General features: G+C 43.7%; 2 protein-coding genes across 3 annotated transcripts in view; both read left to right on the top strand.

The window, feature by feature from the left end:
- Positions 1–5,081, top strand: part of LOC115099559 (secreted frizzled-related protein 2-like) — a 33,767-nt gene extending 28,686 nt beyond the window's left edge. The window contains exon 5 of the mRNA XM_029617292.1: positions 4,774–5,081. Coding sequence (XP_029473152.1) covers positions 4,774–5,081 — 308 coding nt within the window. The remainder of the gene's footprint in view (positions 1–4,773) is intronic.
- A 6,441-nt stretch (positions 5,082–11,522) lies between these two features.
- The window catches only part of HDAC10 (histone deacetylase 10), a 45,414-nt gene continuing 39,602 nt past the window's right edge, over positions 11,523–17,334 (top strand). Inside the window, exons 1-3 of one of the 2 annotated variants that reach the window (XM_029617394.1) lie at positions 11,523–11,930; positions 12,358–12,405; positions 16,995–17,061. In XM_029617394.1, coding sequence (XP_029473254.1) covers positions 16,997–17,061 — 65 coding nt within the window. In that variant the 5' untranslated portion in view covers positions 11,523–11,930; positions 12,358–12,405; positions 16,995–16,996. Of the gene's footprint in view, positions 11,931–11,978; positions 12,155–12,357; positions 12,406–16,994; positions 17,062–17,334 lie in introns of those variants that run through there. The other variant, XM_029617395.1, reaches the window with a different exon arrangement.

Below are 17,334 nucleotides of genomic sequence, written 5' to 3'. Positions count from 1 at the left end.
ATTACTTTCCCTCACACAATATTTAAAACAAAACTATGAACAGCCTCAGCACAAAGGAGTATATAATCATTTCCTATCCATGGCACCTCCTTCTGCACTGCTCTCCCTTCTATGGCAGCAGCCAGACCTATTACAATCAAAATAGGTCTCTCACTTTCAGTGCTGTGGGTCCTCCCAAATCCAACACAGCCAGTTTCTCTGCAGCCAGTCCTCCCCAACAGCCTTTTCCCCTTCTCTCTGCAGCTGGCCCTCCCCTACACTCCCACAGCCTTTTTTCGCCTCTCAGTAGCCAGTCTTCTCCTACAGCCTTTTTTGCCCCTCTCGCTACAGCCAGTCCTCTGGGGTTGGCAAAATCTAGGGACCCTCCCAAAAACGCTCTTGTGGTGGATGCCTCATCTTGCCACATTTAATGATGTGCCCACGGGGTTTCCACACCCCTCAGGCCAGAAGTGAACCATGGGAGTGCAGGAAGACAAGGTGCCCATGGGATTCCCATCTCTCGCAGGCCAGAAGAACATCCCCGTGGTGGTGCTGGTGGGGTTTTCACATCCCACCCACAAAAAGAAAAAGATGAACCGGTGGGGGGGAGGGGAGGGGGCTGAGTGAGAAGCGGGTGTGAGTGAAAGGGAAGGGAAGGGAGGGGGGAGGTGAATGAGAGGGAAGAGCCTGAAGATAAAAGCAGGCAAGACAAGGGAAGAGAAGGGGGTGTGAGTGAAAAGAGACAGTGAATGAGGGAGGGGAGAGATAAGGGGTGAAAAGAGAGGGGTGAATGAGAGGGAAAGGAGGGAAGGGGTTGAGTGAGAAGAGATGGGTGAGTGAGAGGGGAACAGAGGGAGGGAGGGGTGAGTGAGAAGGGAGGAATGAAAGGCATAATGAAAGGAGGAAAGGTAAAGGGGGCGTGAATGAGAGGGGAGGAAAGGGAAGTGGGGGTGCAAATGAGGTAGAAGAGGGGAGTGAGAGGAAAACGGGAAAAAGATGGGAAGCAGATGGTGAGCAAGAATGTATGGGGAGGTGTGAGTGAGAGAGAGTGCAGGCACAGCATTGGCAGTACTGTAACAAGTGTGCCTCCTTGTTCTTCCCACCTGTGTGGGCCTGAAAGATAAAGTTGTATTGCATAGGCTTGTCCGAGTGGGAAGAAGGAAGCACAATCACTGCAGCCATAAGGAGTAGGAGCAGCACTGGCCTGCAAGGCCAGAAGAAAGGAGCCAAAGCAGCATTAGCCCGTGCCCCAAGAAGAAAGAGGAGTCCAGTCAACTGTGTGGACTGAAGGTGGAGGCTGCTCAGACTTGTGCAATCTGGAGGGGGAGAAGAATGAATGAGTTTTTGTGAGTGAACATGTGAGAGAGCATGCATGTATGTATGTGTGAACATGAACATAAGTATGTTAGAGAGTATATTTACAGTATATGAGAGGACAAAGTTTGTGGACAGTCCTCCCTCCTCCACTAATCCCACAACAATCTCGGGGTGACTGGAAATCAAAAGTACCCAAGTATGGAGGTGGGAATTTTTTATTTTCTTTTTAGTTTTAATTGTTGGGTATAATTTGATGTGTCTGCTGTTTTGAAATATTTTGTTGGTTTTTGAGAACTTTTTATGAATTTATTGAATGATGCTCTATTTGTCAGCTATTTTGAAATATCTATTTTTTTATTAGTATGGTTTTACTAGTATGATTAATGTGCTATATTTCTTGACTTTATTATTGTTTTATGTGGAATGATGATGTTTCCATTTTATCATGGTTGCACTACATAGAGTTGCAGTTTCCAGTTCAGTTTTTGTCTGCACATTTCTATTTATACATTATGGTCATTTTGTTCTTTATTTGGTAAGGGTCTGTCTGTTTCTGCATGTGTGACCAAGGTGAAGTACTGTATAGTTTCTGTAGGTGCATGTAATTTCTGTAGAGGGATCTATTGCAGCTTAGCTTGCTGTTTCCCCAGTGGGAGGTGTGTTGGTGTTTTAGGACTTGGTATAATATCTGCAGCATTGCCTTTTCATAGGTAGGGTTGTTACTGTTTGCATGCTGGCAATTAGTGCTGTTTTGGTATAGGCGGTTTACTATCTTGTAATTGTAATTGAGTTTACTCATGGCATTCTGAGGGCTAAGACCACACCCGATGCTCTTTACAACAGGCCTAATACCATATTGGTTCCAAGTGTCTTTCTTGCAGGGTTTTTTGTTTGGCACTCCAGCATGCAAATATAGGGGTAGATTTTATAAATCTGCGCCCGCGCGTACTTTTGTTCGCGCACCAGGCGCAAACAAGAGTATGCGGGATTTTAATAGATACGCGCGTAGCCACGCGCATCCATTAAAATCCGTGGTTGGCGCGCGCAAGGCTGCCCAAAATCGGCAAGCCGCGCAGCCTGCCTCCATTCCCTCCGAGGCCGCTCTGAAATCGGAGCGGCCTCAGAGGGAACTTTCCTTCCACCCCCCCCTGCACCTTCCCCTCCCTAACCCACCCCCCGGCCCTATCTAAACCCCCCTACCTTTGTTGCACAAGTTACGCCTGCCCGAAGCAGGCGTAACTTGCGCGCGCTGGGCCAGCCGCCGCAGCGTCATGGTCTGGTCTGGGGGCTGGTCTGGAGGCCGCGGCCACGCCCCCAGAATGCCCCCAATGACGAGCCAGCCGTGACACGCCCCCGACATGCCCCCCCCCCAGGAAAGCCCCGGGACTTACGCGCGTCCCAGGGCTTTGCGCATGCCGGCAGCCTATGCAAGATAGGCTCGGTGTGCGCAGGGAGGGTTTGGGGTAGGTTTTCGGGGGTTACGCGTGTAACCCGCGCGTGTAACCCTTTGAAAATCTACCCCATAATATACATGTTGTGATATTTTTACCTCAGAAGCCTATACTTTCAATATCCTTTTTCAGGTACAATATGGTATTATAAATGCATCATTTTTAATTATGTGTGGAGAGGGAGGGGAGGGCAAAACTGTTAGGTTTGCCTAGGGTGCCTAATACTCTTGCACTGCCCAGAGAGAGTGCACCACACACACAATATGCCCCCCCCCCCCACCACCATTCACTCATTTCCCACTTCTCCAGGGGGCAAATGGTAGGGAAAAGAGGGAGTGTGGCACTGTTTCCTCCCCCCTCCCCATACACACACACATCCTCCCTAACACCTTATTTAACCCTCCTTCCCAGCACCTCCAGCGCTGCTCTGATAAGAGTGTAAGCTTCCATTCAAGCTAAGGCTTCCAGTACTGCCTCTGTCAGGGCAGCGTTGGAGGCGCTGGGAGTGAGGCAGAGGATCCCTTGCTCCCAGCAGGGATAAATAAGGTATCCTGGGGATGATGCCACATATCATCCCTGTGAGGAGGGTATGTGGGGGAAGGAGTGGGCGAGCTGATCGTCCTGTTTAGCAACAACCAGGATAGGGGGTCTGGTGTACAATGCTAGACACTTCTCAAGGCTTAAAACAGGTTTGTAACAGTTAGGATGGCACAGCCTGACAGGGCCTTTATAGTACATTTTGCAGGGAGAGAGGGGATTGGCCTGTTGGCTCTTTTATTTTGTCTGTTTATGACAGTACTACTTAGCTGGCTATCTTTTAATGATATCCAGTTAAGTTGCACATTATCCGACCACACAAGGCTGGATATATGCGATATTTGGCTAATTTAGGGGGTCATTTATCAAAATGCGCTAAGGCATTTTTGCATGCGTTAAGGGCTTATCGCATGCGATAGCACCATATCGTATGGTGCGATGCAAATTTGGAAAATAGGAGTGGGCTTGCCTGTCTGTGAAGAGCTATCACACAGACCTAATGCTGATTTTAACTACACCTATTTTAGGTGATTGGGGGGAGGGAGAGAGAGGGGGAGAGGGAGAGAGAGAGAGAGAGAGAGAGAGAGAGAGAGAGAGAGAGACTGGCCATAATGTCATCTCCCTAGATAGGTATTTGTATCCCTATGGTAGGTCCACCTAGTAACTTGAGGTGAGGTTTAGGTATTAGTGTAGGGGTTAGGGGCCACTTTGACATTCAAAGTGAGAACAGAACAGTGGTCTCTTGTGAAGATTTGATGACCTTCGGAGTGAGGAAACTCACCCAATAATGAGATTTGTACAATGTTCTTTCTACCTAGCTTGATGTTACCCAGGTAAAGAGTCCTGGTAGGCCCACCTCGAGTTACTAGGTGGGCCTACCATAGGGATACAAATACCTATATAGGGAGATGACATTATGGCCAGTCTCTCTCTCTCTCTCTCTGTGATTGTATGCAGGAAGTACAACAGGTCTGGCACCTATCGCAAAGTCTGATAATGTTATCACACTAACTTAGCTCTTTGCATAAGTAATTAGTGCAAATTGTCATAAACTGAATATTTGCATAAACCACACCCCTTTTGCTATCACATGTGATACTTACCACATTTTGATAAATCTAGGCCGTAGATGGATAACAACCCATCACCAGGATACTCCTGGAGTGCCCTTTTTTAATCCAGATAACTACTTATCTGGCTATAATTTAGTCTGATATGTGGCTGAATTTGCGTATTTTGCCATTTAGACAATAACTTTTGTGTTATCTGTCTAAAAGTTTCTTTTTTAGTATGGACCTTATATGGTGTGTGCGTGCTTTAGCCAGATAGAATACAATGAACCCAAAAAGGAAAAATCAGGTTTCCTTTTATTTTTGGTGGCTGGTTTGTGGCAATCAAACTGCAATAAAACATAGGGCAATGAGCGAGTGTAAAACTGGGTCTGGTCAAAGGCAAAATGGAACTAATGTTGTTGATTTGTTTGCTTCAGCGGTGAAAGCTAAACTGGTGAAAAGAAAGACTGCGTCTGGGGAGCCAGAGTATGACATCGAAGGCCAGGTTGAGTTCATTAACCAGGGCTTGCTCTTGCCATACAATACTCGCAACCTGATTCAGCAGTGGCTGCTTATTAACGAGAGCTGCGCTCAGAGAATGACCCGCAGCCACCGCTCCATGGTGTACGTCATGGTCGGGGACGTGAAGCAGGGCAAGGTTTTGATCAGCAGGCTTTACCACTGGCAGAGACGGGACTCACAGCTCATCTTGGCCACGAGGAAATGGAGACAGCACAAATGTTAATTTATTCCCCGAGACCTGATTTAGAATACGTTTTGTCCTACTTTGTGCCTGTGGGGATAAAACCTTTTTATAAATCGAGTCCTATCGTGTAAATAACAAATGCACTCTTTGTATCAAAACAACAATGTAAATACCAATGTATTATAAGTGAAATGTAAAGTCTTATTCTAATCTTCAGGGTTGAACATCCTTAAATGTGCTTTATGTATCATGTCCACATCTTCCTATCTCAGTAAGTAGAGCAATTACTTTATAAAACCTGGATGCAGTGTTATAAAAAAGGTTTTACTTATAAAAGCTTGGTCTCTTTGCATTATTGTCTGACGGTATGGATGTGCTGTGGGAGAGCTCTAAGACCTTCACACAGACAATTATGAGGGGCAGGCTGTAAATTAGGCTTTTCTGAGAGGCCTGAAGCCATGGCATACAATGCCTCCATACCTTTTTTCACCCATTTCAGGCTTATGAAAAAACTCTTTTGTACATCAGAATCCTTTAATACACAACCTGGAGTGTGGTATGGTGTTTATAGAATGTCCAGCCTTTACTTCACCTATAACTTTGTTATGGGGCATGACAATGTTGATATTTCAGTGGACAATAGGATACAGTACTAGAACCTGGACATTGCCCTTGTTATTGTCTTCTCTTTACCCTGTAAGCTTACTTTGTTGTTTTTAGAACTATTAAATATATAGGGGTCCATTTTCAGCTGCTGTGTGGCTCAGCTAGTTAGCCAGATAAACATATCCGGCTAACTAGCAGGGTATATTCAGCAGTGGGTCGTGCTGCTGAATATGCCCGGCTATCTTAAAATTAGCCAGTTAGACTTATGCAGCTAACTCTGCTCCTCCTCAGAATACCTCTTGCTATATCTGGGTAACCCATTTAGACAGGTAACTATTACGTTATTCATCTAAATGGCTTTTGAACATGGACCTCAATATTTTGTCTTTCTTTTCTTATTTTAACCAATTCATGTACTACTTTGGCAAAGTATCATGCCAATAAAAGTTTCCCAAATCAGAATTCAGAGCACACTGATGTTTTCCCATTGGTCAGCACCTTGCAATGTGGCTGCTCTATGTGCAGGAACCTGCGTTTTCAATTTTCATTTTATTTCCCCAAAGAATTTATTAGTGGTTATTACAAAAAGAACAAATATATTTATCAGGCAAAATGCATTTTTTTCCACTGATTTTTCCCATTTTTGCTCTTGTTGGAATATACTCTGATAAAGTCCCATGAAAAATAAAATAAAAACTGAAGACGAAAGTCCTTATGTGTCAGTCCATGGTCACATGGCACTGTCTCACCAACCAATATGCTTGATTTTCTTTTCTCCCATTTCATAAATAAATCTGTCAGAATACACTGCACGATTCAGTGCTGGGCTCTAATCGCATTTATTTCAAGGAGAATGATGGCATTTTACAAAGCAACCATGGGGAGTGGGTGGCTTAGGGCAAATAGCCATAACATTACAGCTCCTTTGACTTCTAGAACACTGGTTCAAATCCTAGTTAAGGTGGCCTATGTGAAATCTGAGTGGTCTCACTCCAGGGGCCATAACAGAAGCATTGCTTGGAACCTGTCAGATTCCTGAATATCCTGCTACACCTCTTAATCACATTAAGAGAAAGAAGTTAAGTAAAGGACTGTTTAGGTTCATAAGAAACCTTATTCTCAGACCCAGAAAACTTACCAGGCATCAGAGAATGTATCTGTGGAAGAAATGCCTATATAAGAAGAGTTTTAAACTGCCATGTATTGCCCTAAAGGTACAGAATGAAGATGGTAACAATTTAATATCAACAATTCCTAAAATCACTTTTAAAAAGGTAATCAGATTGCAAAAACGGTTTTCTAAATTTGCATCTATTGCCTGACAAGTGTCATATTATAGCTGCCTCATTTGCCATCCTACGTCTCATCTGTTATGCTACCTTTTTTTAGAGCTTCCAGAATTATTAATATTACATGAGTCAAATGCTGGAGTTCCCTGAAGGTATATTTTTATACAGTTTCTTAAAACATAACTTTCCTATCAAGTACTTGCAAAATATACTAAATCATGTGACTAGAAAAAACCACTTGTCATTAGATCAAATGGGACAAAGACATTCAGAGCAAAGATGGCAGGAGAAAAGAAAAACCAAGAAGTGACATGATAAGGGCAATGTGCTTGTGAGAGAAAACCAAGGGTCCAATCATTGAGAAGCAGCCTAAGGATATAGAGCAAGCAGGCTGTAAACTATATATAAGGAACATGACAAGGGGAGAATAGCTTTAAGATACAGACTCTGGAGAGTTGTAGTCTATAATAAAGTCAGATTGCCACCCAGGCTGGAAAAGACAGAGATTGAGATGCAGTTGGTCTACCAGGGGAGCAGTAGACACTGTAAGGTAGAAAATGTAAGGCAAAAATATGTCAGATAAAGACCATATGGCCCATCCTGCCTAGCCATGCACATCTGCTCAGCTTGGTAGTCCCTTCCTATCATGCAGAGATCCTTTGCTTGTCCCATGTGTTAAAAACATAGAAACATGATGGCAGAAAAAGGCCAAACATCTAGTTTATCTAGCCCTTACAATTTCCATCACTCCCTCAGAATTACCCCCCTGCATTTATCCCATGCTTTCTTAAATTCAGATACTGTTTTGCTCAACCACCTCCAGTGGGAGGTAATTCTATACATCCACCACCCTCTTGGTAAATAAATATTTCCTAAGATTACTCCTAAGTCTACCCCCTTTCACCCTCATCCCATGACCCCTTGTTCTAGAGCCTCCTTTCCATTGAAAGCGGGTCATCTCCTGGGCATGAAAACCTTCAAAATATTTGAATGTCTCTACCATATCTTCCCTATCTTGCCTTTTCTCTGTGTACATGTTAGATCTTTGAGTCTACCCCCATATGCTTTAGAACGAAGACCACTTCTCATTTTAGTAGCCACCCTCTGGACCAACTCCAAGCGGTTTATATCCTTTTGAAGGTGTTGTCTCCAGAATTGTACACCTCTGTATGGTGTACTTAGAATTGTACACCATACAGAGGCTGCTGCGGGCTAAAACTGATCAGGGATTACCAACTCCCAGCTCGCCCGGCTCAACCTGAGGGATGGCCCATGAAGGAAACTAACACCTCAGGGAATGTCTTCTAACTTCTCTTCTTCTGTCCCTTCTTTTTCTTTTTTCTTAACTGCAGATCTGCACCTCTATCATCTGCTGGAGACAGAGAAATACTGAAGGACTGCAGGTGGCACTCTCTCGGTTATGTAGCAGTGCCTCAAAGTTTTTAGTTCTCTGCCTCTTATCTGCTGGTAGGGATGCAAAACCCACTTGTCTGGACTGATCTGGGGTACGAACAGGAAAGAGAGAATTCTGGGCAGGTAGGGGTTGAAGAGAGAGAGTATGCTGAGCACTGCATGAAAGGGGGCAAAGAGAGAAGGTTGATGCTGGTATATTGAGAAGGGAGAAAAGGGAAGAAGATTTATTTATTTATTTATTTATTTATTTATAATTTTTATATACCGACATTCTTACATTAAAATGCAAATCATACCGGTTTACATAAAACAGAAAAAGCAGGAAAAAATATTTCCATAGTCAAATACAGAGAACATTTATAATAAAATTGTTAACAAAGGCATAAGGTAGGAACTTGAAAAAAAGGTTACTTAACAGAAAACATAAAAGATGAGCGATGCCGGGCACTGTGGATATGGAGCAAAAGGAAGGGGATGCAGAACTTGGCAGGTGGATGCTGAGCAGAGCGAGAAGGGGATGCTATGTCAGAGCTGCTGCCAATAGGAAAGTGTAAGAGGAAAGTGCAAGATTGAAGGTTTGCCTAGGGTGCCTAACACCCTTGTACTGGCTCTAAAGGAATAACATGATCTCTTAATACTGCTGCCTATAACCAATCTTGCAACTATACTCTGTCATCTGAATGTAATCCACTCTGAACTACTGAAAGGTGGAATATAAATAAATAGGCTGCTTAAAAATTCTGCAGGCAAGCCTACAAACAAGGAGTTTCAGTAATCTATAGAACATAAATACCAAGGCTTGCAAAATTGTTTTAAACTGATGTAAACTGGGGGGGAGATGTCCCATACAGACACAGATATGTCTGCTGTTGTGCTACTGCTCATGCAAGTGGCCCCCCCATGCCAGCAACATCATGAAAAATTATTGCGTTTTCTGCCTGCAGCAGTCACCCTCACCCAATTCATATCCCTTTTCAGCACTTCCAAGCCCACATGACACTCACTGACTCCAATGCCTCTCTCAGCACTTAGTCCTGCACCTCACACACATGCCTCACCAAAACAGCTGAAGTACCTCCACTCGGGCTGGCCCCCCTCCAGTGCTGCCAACTCTAAAATGAAGAAAATCACTAGATCACTGTGAAAAAGTCTCCAGATTGCGTAAAAATGAGTTAAAATGCAATATAAATACTGGACATGGGAATGAGGGATTGTAAAATGATTTAAGATTCATTACCTTTAAAATCTTCAAGAAAGAAAATATAAAATGCAAAACTTAACTAATATACACTAATAAATATGACATTTATTAAACCAGACAAAAAGAAATTTGTGAAAATGAAAAATTAAAAAAAGATCCCTCATCCTATACATACTGGGGCAGATTTTAAAAGCCCTATGCGCACGAGCCTATTTTGCATAGGCCTGGCGACATGCGCAAGCCGCAGGACGCGCGTATGTCCCGGGGTTTGGAAAAAAGGGGCGGGGCATGGGCGGTCCAGGATGGGGGTGTGGCCAGAGGCCTCCGTAGGGCCTCTAGGCCGGGGGATCGCACGCCGGCACACACAACCTACGCCTGCCCAGAGGCTAGGCGCAACTTGCATAACAAAGGTATGGTTGGGGGGGGGGGTTTAGGTAGGGCTGGGGGTTGGGTTAGGTAGGGGAAGGTGGGGGTACGGAAGGAAAGTTCCCTCCAAGGCCGCTCTGATTTTGGAGCGGTCTCGGAGGGTTCAGGGAAAGCCATCGGGGCTCCCCTAGGGCTCGGCACGCGCAAGGTGCACAAGTGTGCACCCCCTTGCGCGTGCTGACCCCGGATTTTATAAGATGCGCGCGGCTGCTCGCGCATGTTATAAAATCAGGCATAGATTTGTGCGCGCCAAGTTGCGCACACAAATCTATGCCCGTGCGTAGGTACTAAAATCTGGCCCACTGTGTGGACAGTGTAGTTGTAGCATTTCTTGCCAGCAGCCTGATTGGCAGTCATATCAAATATGTAAAATTGAGCTCACTGTATACCTATTAAAAAATCTCTTCTCAGTCTCACTACTTTAATTGATGTGAAACTGAAGACATATTCCAACAATGAGCATGAGAATGAAGGATTTTGAAATGACTGAAGATGTATTACTTTTAAAACCAAATCTTCTAGGAGACAGCCTGCGGCATCTAGCAGCTTAACAGTAAAAGCAGCATACAGTACTGTAATATAACTGCCAAACTTGGAGCTCTCTTCTTATTCTGTTCTTTTACTGTGGATTAATGCCACACATATACTTGCATAATGTTGCTGGACATGTCAGAGCCCAATTGCACTGACAATTCAGATTCCCATCACTCAGCCAGGCTAGCTGTAGGCATTTTGCATATTACTTTGGCAACACATGTAAAATTGTTATGCCAATAAAGTTATCTGAATCTGACGTACATGCTGCGCTTTTCATCACCCTCCCTTTGCAGTCAGCAAGGGCCTGTCAGTTATCATTCTGCCCATCCTGTGGTGTCTTCCTATTGGTTGTGCGCCTTGTCCTAACACCCGCCCCCCTCCCTCCCATACCTTTGGTTGGTGGGAATGGCCACATCTACAGAAGAGGATATAATTTCAATCATAGCAACTCGCATGTATTACTACCCAATGTATATAGTGCTGTACAAAAACATGAGACAGTTCCTTCATAGTAGAGTTTACAATCTAATCAAGACACCTTTACAGGGCAAAAGCCCCTCAAACATTTCTACTGCTGTGGGAGGGGAAGGAAGGGTCCCACTTAAATACCCACATTAGAATGAACATGAATATTAATTTAGCTTTCACCTATACAATATAGGTTGCCCTTCCAAATCCCTGGCGCCGTCAATTTTCCCATAGAGCTCTAAGTCTCAGACAAGACTGTGCCTACCCCTACCCCTTACTCTGCATGTACTACTGCATATACCCGCGTCTCCCAATACTGCACAAAGCCAGCCACCTCTGCTACACTGCTTACCGTAACCTTTCTTGCTATTTGTTTTTGGGGTTTTTTTTTTTAACAATCAGGATAATCTGCTGCTATGACTCGTACAGAGCAAACAAACTGCCAAGCACTTAGTATTTTTCTTCTTCCCCAATCACAGTAAAGAGGAAGGCGAATAAAATGCATGGGAGGAGAGAAAGCAGAGAAGCCAGGAACGAGGCTCAGCCTAGGCCAGTCCCCCAGGATCAGGGAGAAGAGCCTCTAAGGTCCCAGCAGCACCGTAAAAAAAAAACAAAACTAAGGACTGCTGCTGTTAGTTTGTCACTCGTAGGGTTATAAAGTTATAGCTATTGCTTTGTTTTTCTCCTGGCCGTGAGAAACTGGCAACACCGGGGGTGGAGAGGGGGAGGGGGACCCGGCGCTCTTGTGACATCATAGCAACCCAGCGGCACCCAGTCAGCGTTCCCCTTCCTCCAAGCCTGGCTGCGCTCTGGCTCTTGCATGACGTCTGAAGAGCTGGGGGGCGCCTCAGGCTGCGGAGGAGAGGATTCTGGAGCGCAGGTCCCCGGAGGCTCAGGAACGGATTAGGGTGCTCGGACTGCTGCGTGGCGTTAAGTTTCTGCTTTTAGGTGAGAGAGAGGAGGGCACTTTTTTTTTAGCTTCCCCTAACATCTCGGCTGAAATGCCGGTGTCAGCCCAGCTAGCTGGAATAAGTTCCCTATAGCCTGGGACCATTGCATGTCAGTGTGCAATATCTAGGAATAACATTCGCCTAGCCACCAAAACAGAGCTATTGGAGCAAAGTCTGAGGCTAGCCAGGGGCTTTCTACATCGAAGGAAAAAGAATCAACCAGTGCGTGTGGTTTTTTTTGTTTGTTTTTTGATTTACCTTCTTTTTAAAACAGTTACATTGCTAAATTAGAGCTTATTCTACTGTGTTTTTTTTTACCTTTCTAATTGCATTTATATCCATGGTATATTAAGAGCATGATTTAAAAAGTCTTGCTTTTGGTGAATTTTTGTATTGGATTCTGCTTGTGACTTCCTGCGTTCTAGTTTTCAGAATCACCTTTGGATCTATCATCTTGTAGCACAAGTAATCAGGTATGACCCGTCCGATTAATACTTAATTATGTTAGTAGATGAGTAAAAGTGAACTGTAAATAGACCTCTGCTGAAGTTTGGATTCGTTAATGCCCCGAAGACCGAGATTTCAAAGTCCTCTGTCTAAGCCTACATGAAAGTTTGTGATGCTAAAACAGTTGCTAAAATCAGAAGTTCCTGTTTTGGCTAACATAAAGTATATCTAAACAGGGAGTCAAATCTTTACTTTATTTGGTTCAGTATGACTAAAATTGTTCCATTTTAATTCTGGTTGAGGCCAATAGAAGTTTAGTAACCAGTTCAGTACTTGGGAACCAACAAGTTCAATTTTGGTTCAATTGAGAACATTTACATAGGAACAACAGAGTTAGAGCAGGGGTGAGAGCCAGGGTTCAAATCCTGCTTTTCCCACTGACACTTCTTATGATCTTGGGCAAATCAGTTCACTCTCCATTGCCTTGGGTACAAACTTAGAGGGTCATTTACTTAGCTGTGGTAGACGTTTACTGCATCGATACTGTGCATTATTTCACCCTGATATCCAGGTATGGTAATGAGCTGCTTTGCATGCTAATGCTTGCAAAGCTTCATTACTGAGTAATTTAATGCTAACAAAATAACACGGCTTGTCTGAAAAATTGCAAGCCATGTTATTTTCATGAAAGATAGGTACAACTGCAACTTCCACAATAAAATGATGCTGGCCCTGTGATAGGACGTTACCCTTAAATGCAATGCAAAACAGATCTGAAAGTACTTTCGGACCGATACAATAAAAACGCGGGAGAGCGGGTGAACGCCCGCTCTCCCAGCACGCGCACAAGCCATTCTCCTGTGCACGCGATTCAGTATTATAATTTATTTTAATTAGGGCCGGCGGTAAAAAGAGGCGCTAGGGACACTAGTGCGTCCCTAGCGCCTCTTTTTTGACAGGAGCGGCGGCTGTCAGCAGGTTTGACAGCCGATGCTCAATTTTGCCGGCGGCTGTTCTCGAGCCCGCTGACGGCCACGGGTTCGGAAACCGGACGCCAGCAAAATTGAGCATCCAGTTTTCGGCCCACGAGCCGCGGGCCCATTTTAAATTTTTATTTTTTTTTATTTTTTACTTTTTGTAACTTTTGGGGCCTCCGACTTAATATCGCCATGATATTAAGTCAGAGAGTGCACAGAAAAGCAGTTTTTACTGCTTTTCTGTGCACTTCCCCAGTGCCGGCAGAAATTAACGCCGACCTTTGGGCAGGCGCTAATTTCTTAAAGTAAAATGTGCGGCTTGGCAGCACATTTTACTTACTGTATCGCGCGGGAATACCTAATAGGGCCATCAACATGCATTTGCATGTTGCGGGCGCTATTAGGTTCGGGAGGGTTGGACACGCGTTTTGGACGCGCTATTACCCCTTACTGAATAAGGGGTAAAGCTAGCGCGTCCAAAACGCGCGTCCAAATGCTGGCTGACGGTGTGCTCTGTCGGAGTGCACTGTACTGTATCGGCCCGTTTATTTGATTGGACCTCATAAGAAAGGTACTGAATTTTTCACCATATAAATGGTATATTATGCCTTACCAATAAAACAAATGCATACTTTATATTGTGGACCTCATAAACAAAGGCACTAAGATTGCATCATATAAAACAGTGTCCTGTGTCTTGTACATTAAATAAGTTAACAGTGTCTATCATGTTCACTTTCACGTTGGAGACTGGATTTTTCTTTGGGCCAATGATTATAAATACAAAGTAGGCACTTATTTAATGTACAAGACACAGGACACTTATATGGTGAAAAATTCAGTACTTTTCTTATGAGGTCCAGTCAAATAAAGTACTTTCAGATTTTTTTTGCATTGCATTTAAGGGTGAAACTACATTTTTAGATTTGTTTCTCTTTTCACTCTAAGTGGGTTCTTTCGTATACGGCCCTGTGATAGGGGCAGAAGTACAAACCCAGGCAGCTGGCTGGTGCCATTTTAACTTGACATGGCAGGGCTCGGAACATAGAGGGTATTCTAGGCCCCATTAGCCCACCAGGGAGTTAAAGGTATGACTAGGGAGGAGGGCAAGGAGGGGGTTGGCTGCTGTGTGAGGAGTTTGGAAGGCCTGGCCTGGGGAGGGGGCATTGGGAATTGAGAAAAAGGGTTTGGGTTCGGGAGGGAGAGGCTTGCACCATTACTATGTTTTTTTTGTTTAGTTTAGTTTTTTAAAATTTTGTTCACTGGGGCTGTCTTTGGGGGGGGGGGGATAGGGGGTTTCACAAGACCCCCATGTTTTTGGAATACCTTGGGGGGGGGGGGGATTTTAGGCCAATTGGGCCTTTTAACAAGATGGTGGCCCCAGGCTGCAGGGGCGCCATTGTGCAGAATTTATGGGGATTACCCATGGTATTTTTCTTCAAAGCATTTTACCTCCAGGGAAAATATTTGCTAGGCTGTGGTACTCACTACTGCAGCTTCATAAATCCCATGATATTGTCCCCCTCTGAGGAAAATGCCATAGCTTAGTAAACGAGCCCCTTAGATTGTAAGCCCTCTGGGGCAGGGAACTCACCTTGAGCTACCAATGAAAAGGCATGACCTAAATATAAAATAATATAAAGCACTTTATTTTGTTTTGTTTTGTTTTCTTTTATGACTGGACAGTTCTCTTGTTCATTTGAGTTTCCAACTCAGTCGGAACCAGAGCTGAGATCTGGTGCTGTGAGCAACTACCTGGGGATTTTCCCCTTTTTTATTTCCCTTTGCAACTTACTTAAATATTTTGTATACTACAGCTATGACTTATCACTTCTGTAGCACTACTCGACAGTTTGTCAATTCTAGGAAGGTAACATAGTCAACTCCCCCTCCTCCTCAGTATTATTACTTACAGTATTGAATCTCCCCAATCAACGTGTTAACCACAACAATGTTAATAGTTTTCCTCCCTGCATTTGTTCTCTATTGTTCCTACTCCCTCTCCGCCTTTCGCCTACTTCACTGCATGCCAATTTGTTATCTCCTAGTTACCCGTCCTGTTATGATGTAATTTCCTTTCCGAGTTCAATTGTTATAATGTAAACCGATATGATGTGTAAACGAATGTCGGTATATAAAAGAGTTAAATAAATAAATTTATAACATTCATAAAATGATTATGCAAAAAAACCAAAACAGGATAAAATAATATAAAATGAGCAATAAAAGCTTAAAAGACTCTACTTTAGTCCAGTCCTTGGCTGACGGCCTTGCACCAGGTCTCCATCCAGATCCCTGCTATTGTGGCTCCTAAACCCAGCCACTAGGTGTCATAGCTTGATGATTGGTATGCCTTCCCCCAAGGGGATGTGAAGGTCGCTTTGTCAGCATTCGGAGCCCTGGCTGACCCTGGGAGCAGAGCAGCCACCTAGGAAACTGAACCCAAGTCCCACCTCAGGCCAGCTCAGTGGCTCATCAGGCACATTCTTAGGATCGTTTGCCAAAATGAGGTGGAGCAAGCTAAGAGGTCTAAATCTGTTACAACTAAGCCGCCTTGGGCAGTTTTTATTGGAAATGTAGTATAGAAATATTCAATTAAAATTGTATTTGCTTGTACTGTCAAAACCAAATTGCAAATTCTGTCAGCTATTGGTTTTGTCTGCAAATTCTGTTTGGTTCTAGAGCCAGCGAATAGATCTCATCAGGTTTTTCTCTAGTCCAGCCCTTATTCTGAATCGGTAACCTTTTGCATTTTTGTTCAGGTTCAACAAAGACTTTCAAATAATGGGTCAGGTTCTGTACCGGCTGAGGAAAAAATAAAAATTCAGAGGTACATATTCAAAGCATTTAAATGGATAACTTGAAAGTTATCCGGCTAAATTAATATTTGGGTACTTAGCTGGCTAATAGCCGGCAAAGTTATTTGGCTAACTTTGATATTCAAACTTAGGGGGTCATTTTCTAAGCCTATCGCACATGATAGCTTGCTGGGGGCAGAGTCTGGGCGGAGTTAGGGCTGGAAGGGGAGGAGTTGGGGCGGCGTTGGAGCAGACTCCGCGGTGTCTTCGCTGGCGGCTATAAGGTAAGCCACGTTATCGCTGGCAGTGATAACACCGCGGTGGTGTGATCGCTGCCGGCTTTTGCAGGCCCGCCCCCCGCTTTGTCACCCCGCCCCCCCCCCATTACCATGGGATTCACTATTCTGTGCGAGAATGGAAAATCCAGGCCTTAGCCAGCTAAGTCAGATCAGGCCAAAAAGCTGCCCTAAAGTTAGCTGGATAAAGTTAGTTGGCTTTATTTAATAGTGTGGACACACTAATGAATATACTTACAAAGTTAGCTGGATAAACCTTTCCAGCAAACTTTGCTATCTGAGCAGTGACTGAATATGGACCTCTCAGTCTTTTTTTTTTTTTTTTTTAATTCAGATTCACTTTGACTTCCTGATCCCAAATCCCTAACACGCTACACAAAATCACCACCACCTTTATAATAGAGAATTCCACACCATAGTTTGCACTTATTTTCTGAAGACATTTGAACATGGTATTTATTTTAAGCTGCCCTTCTGTTCTCTGCATAGCATTCATTTTTATGAAAAAAAAAAAGCAACTTTGTCTACTCTGGTGTCTTTTCAGCAATGGCTTCTGGAACAGCACTGCTTTATGACAAAGAAATGAGCAACTACAAACTGCTTTGGGATGAGTAAGTATGCTAAATATTTAGGAGGTAATTTTCAAAGGAGTTGCACGTGTACAAGTAATTTTCAGAAGCTCTTTTATGCACAGAAAACCTCCTGTGAATGTCATTTTTCATATATTATAGCCCCTTTTTTTTCAGATGTTTGTAAATTTTTTTCTTCTAACACAGTTTACTCTATTTTTGTTTACTTTGGCTTAAAATAATATAATAATTAGTAATTCAATTTGTTGACTGGGAAAACCAGATTAAGACAAACACTTTGTTTTCAGCTGGGTC

The sequence above is a fragment of the Rhinatrema bivittatum genome, chromosome 9, assembly GCF_901001135.1.
Source record: "Rhinatrema bivittatum chromosome 9, aRhiBiv1.1, whole genome shotgun sequence".
In the NCBI taxonomy this organism is placed as follows: domain Eukaryota; kingdom Metazoa; phylum Chordata; class Amphibia; order Gymnophiona; family Rhinatrematidae; genus Rhinatrema; species Rhinatrema bivittatum.
Note: the sequence above shows the minus strand (reverse complement) of the source record. Positions and strands in the feature narration are given on the sequence as shown.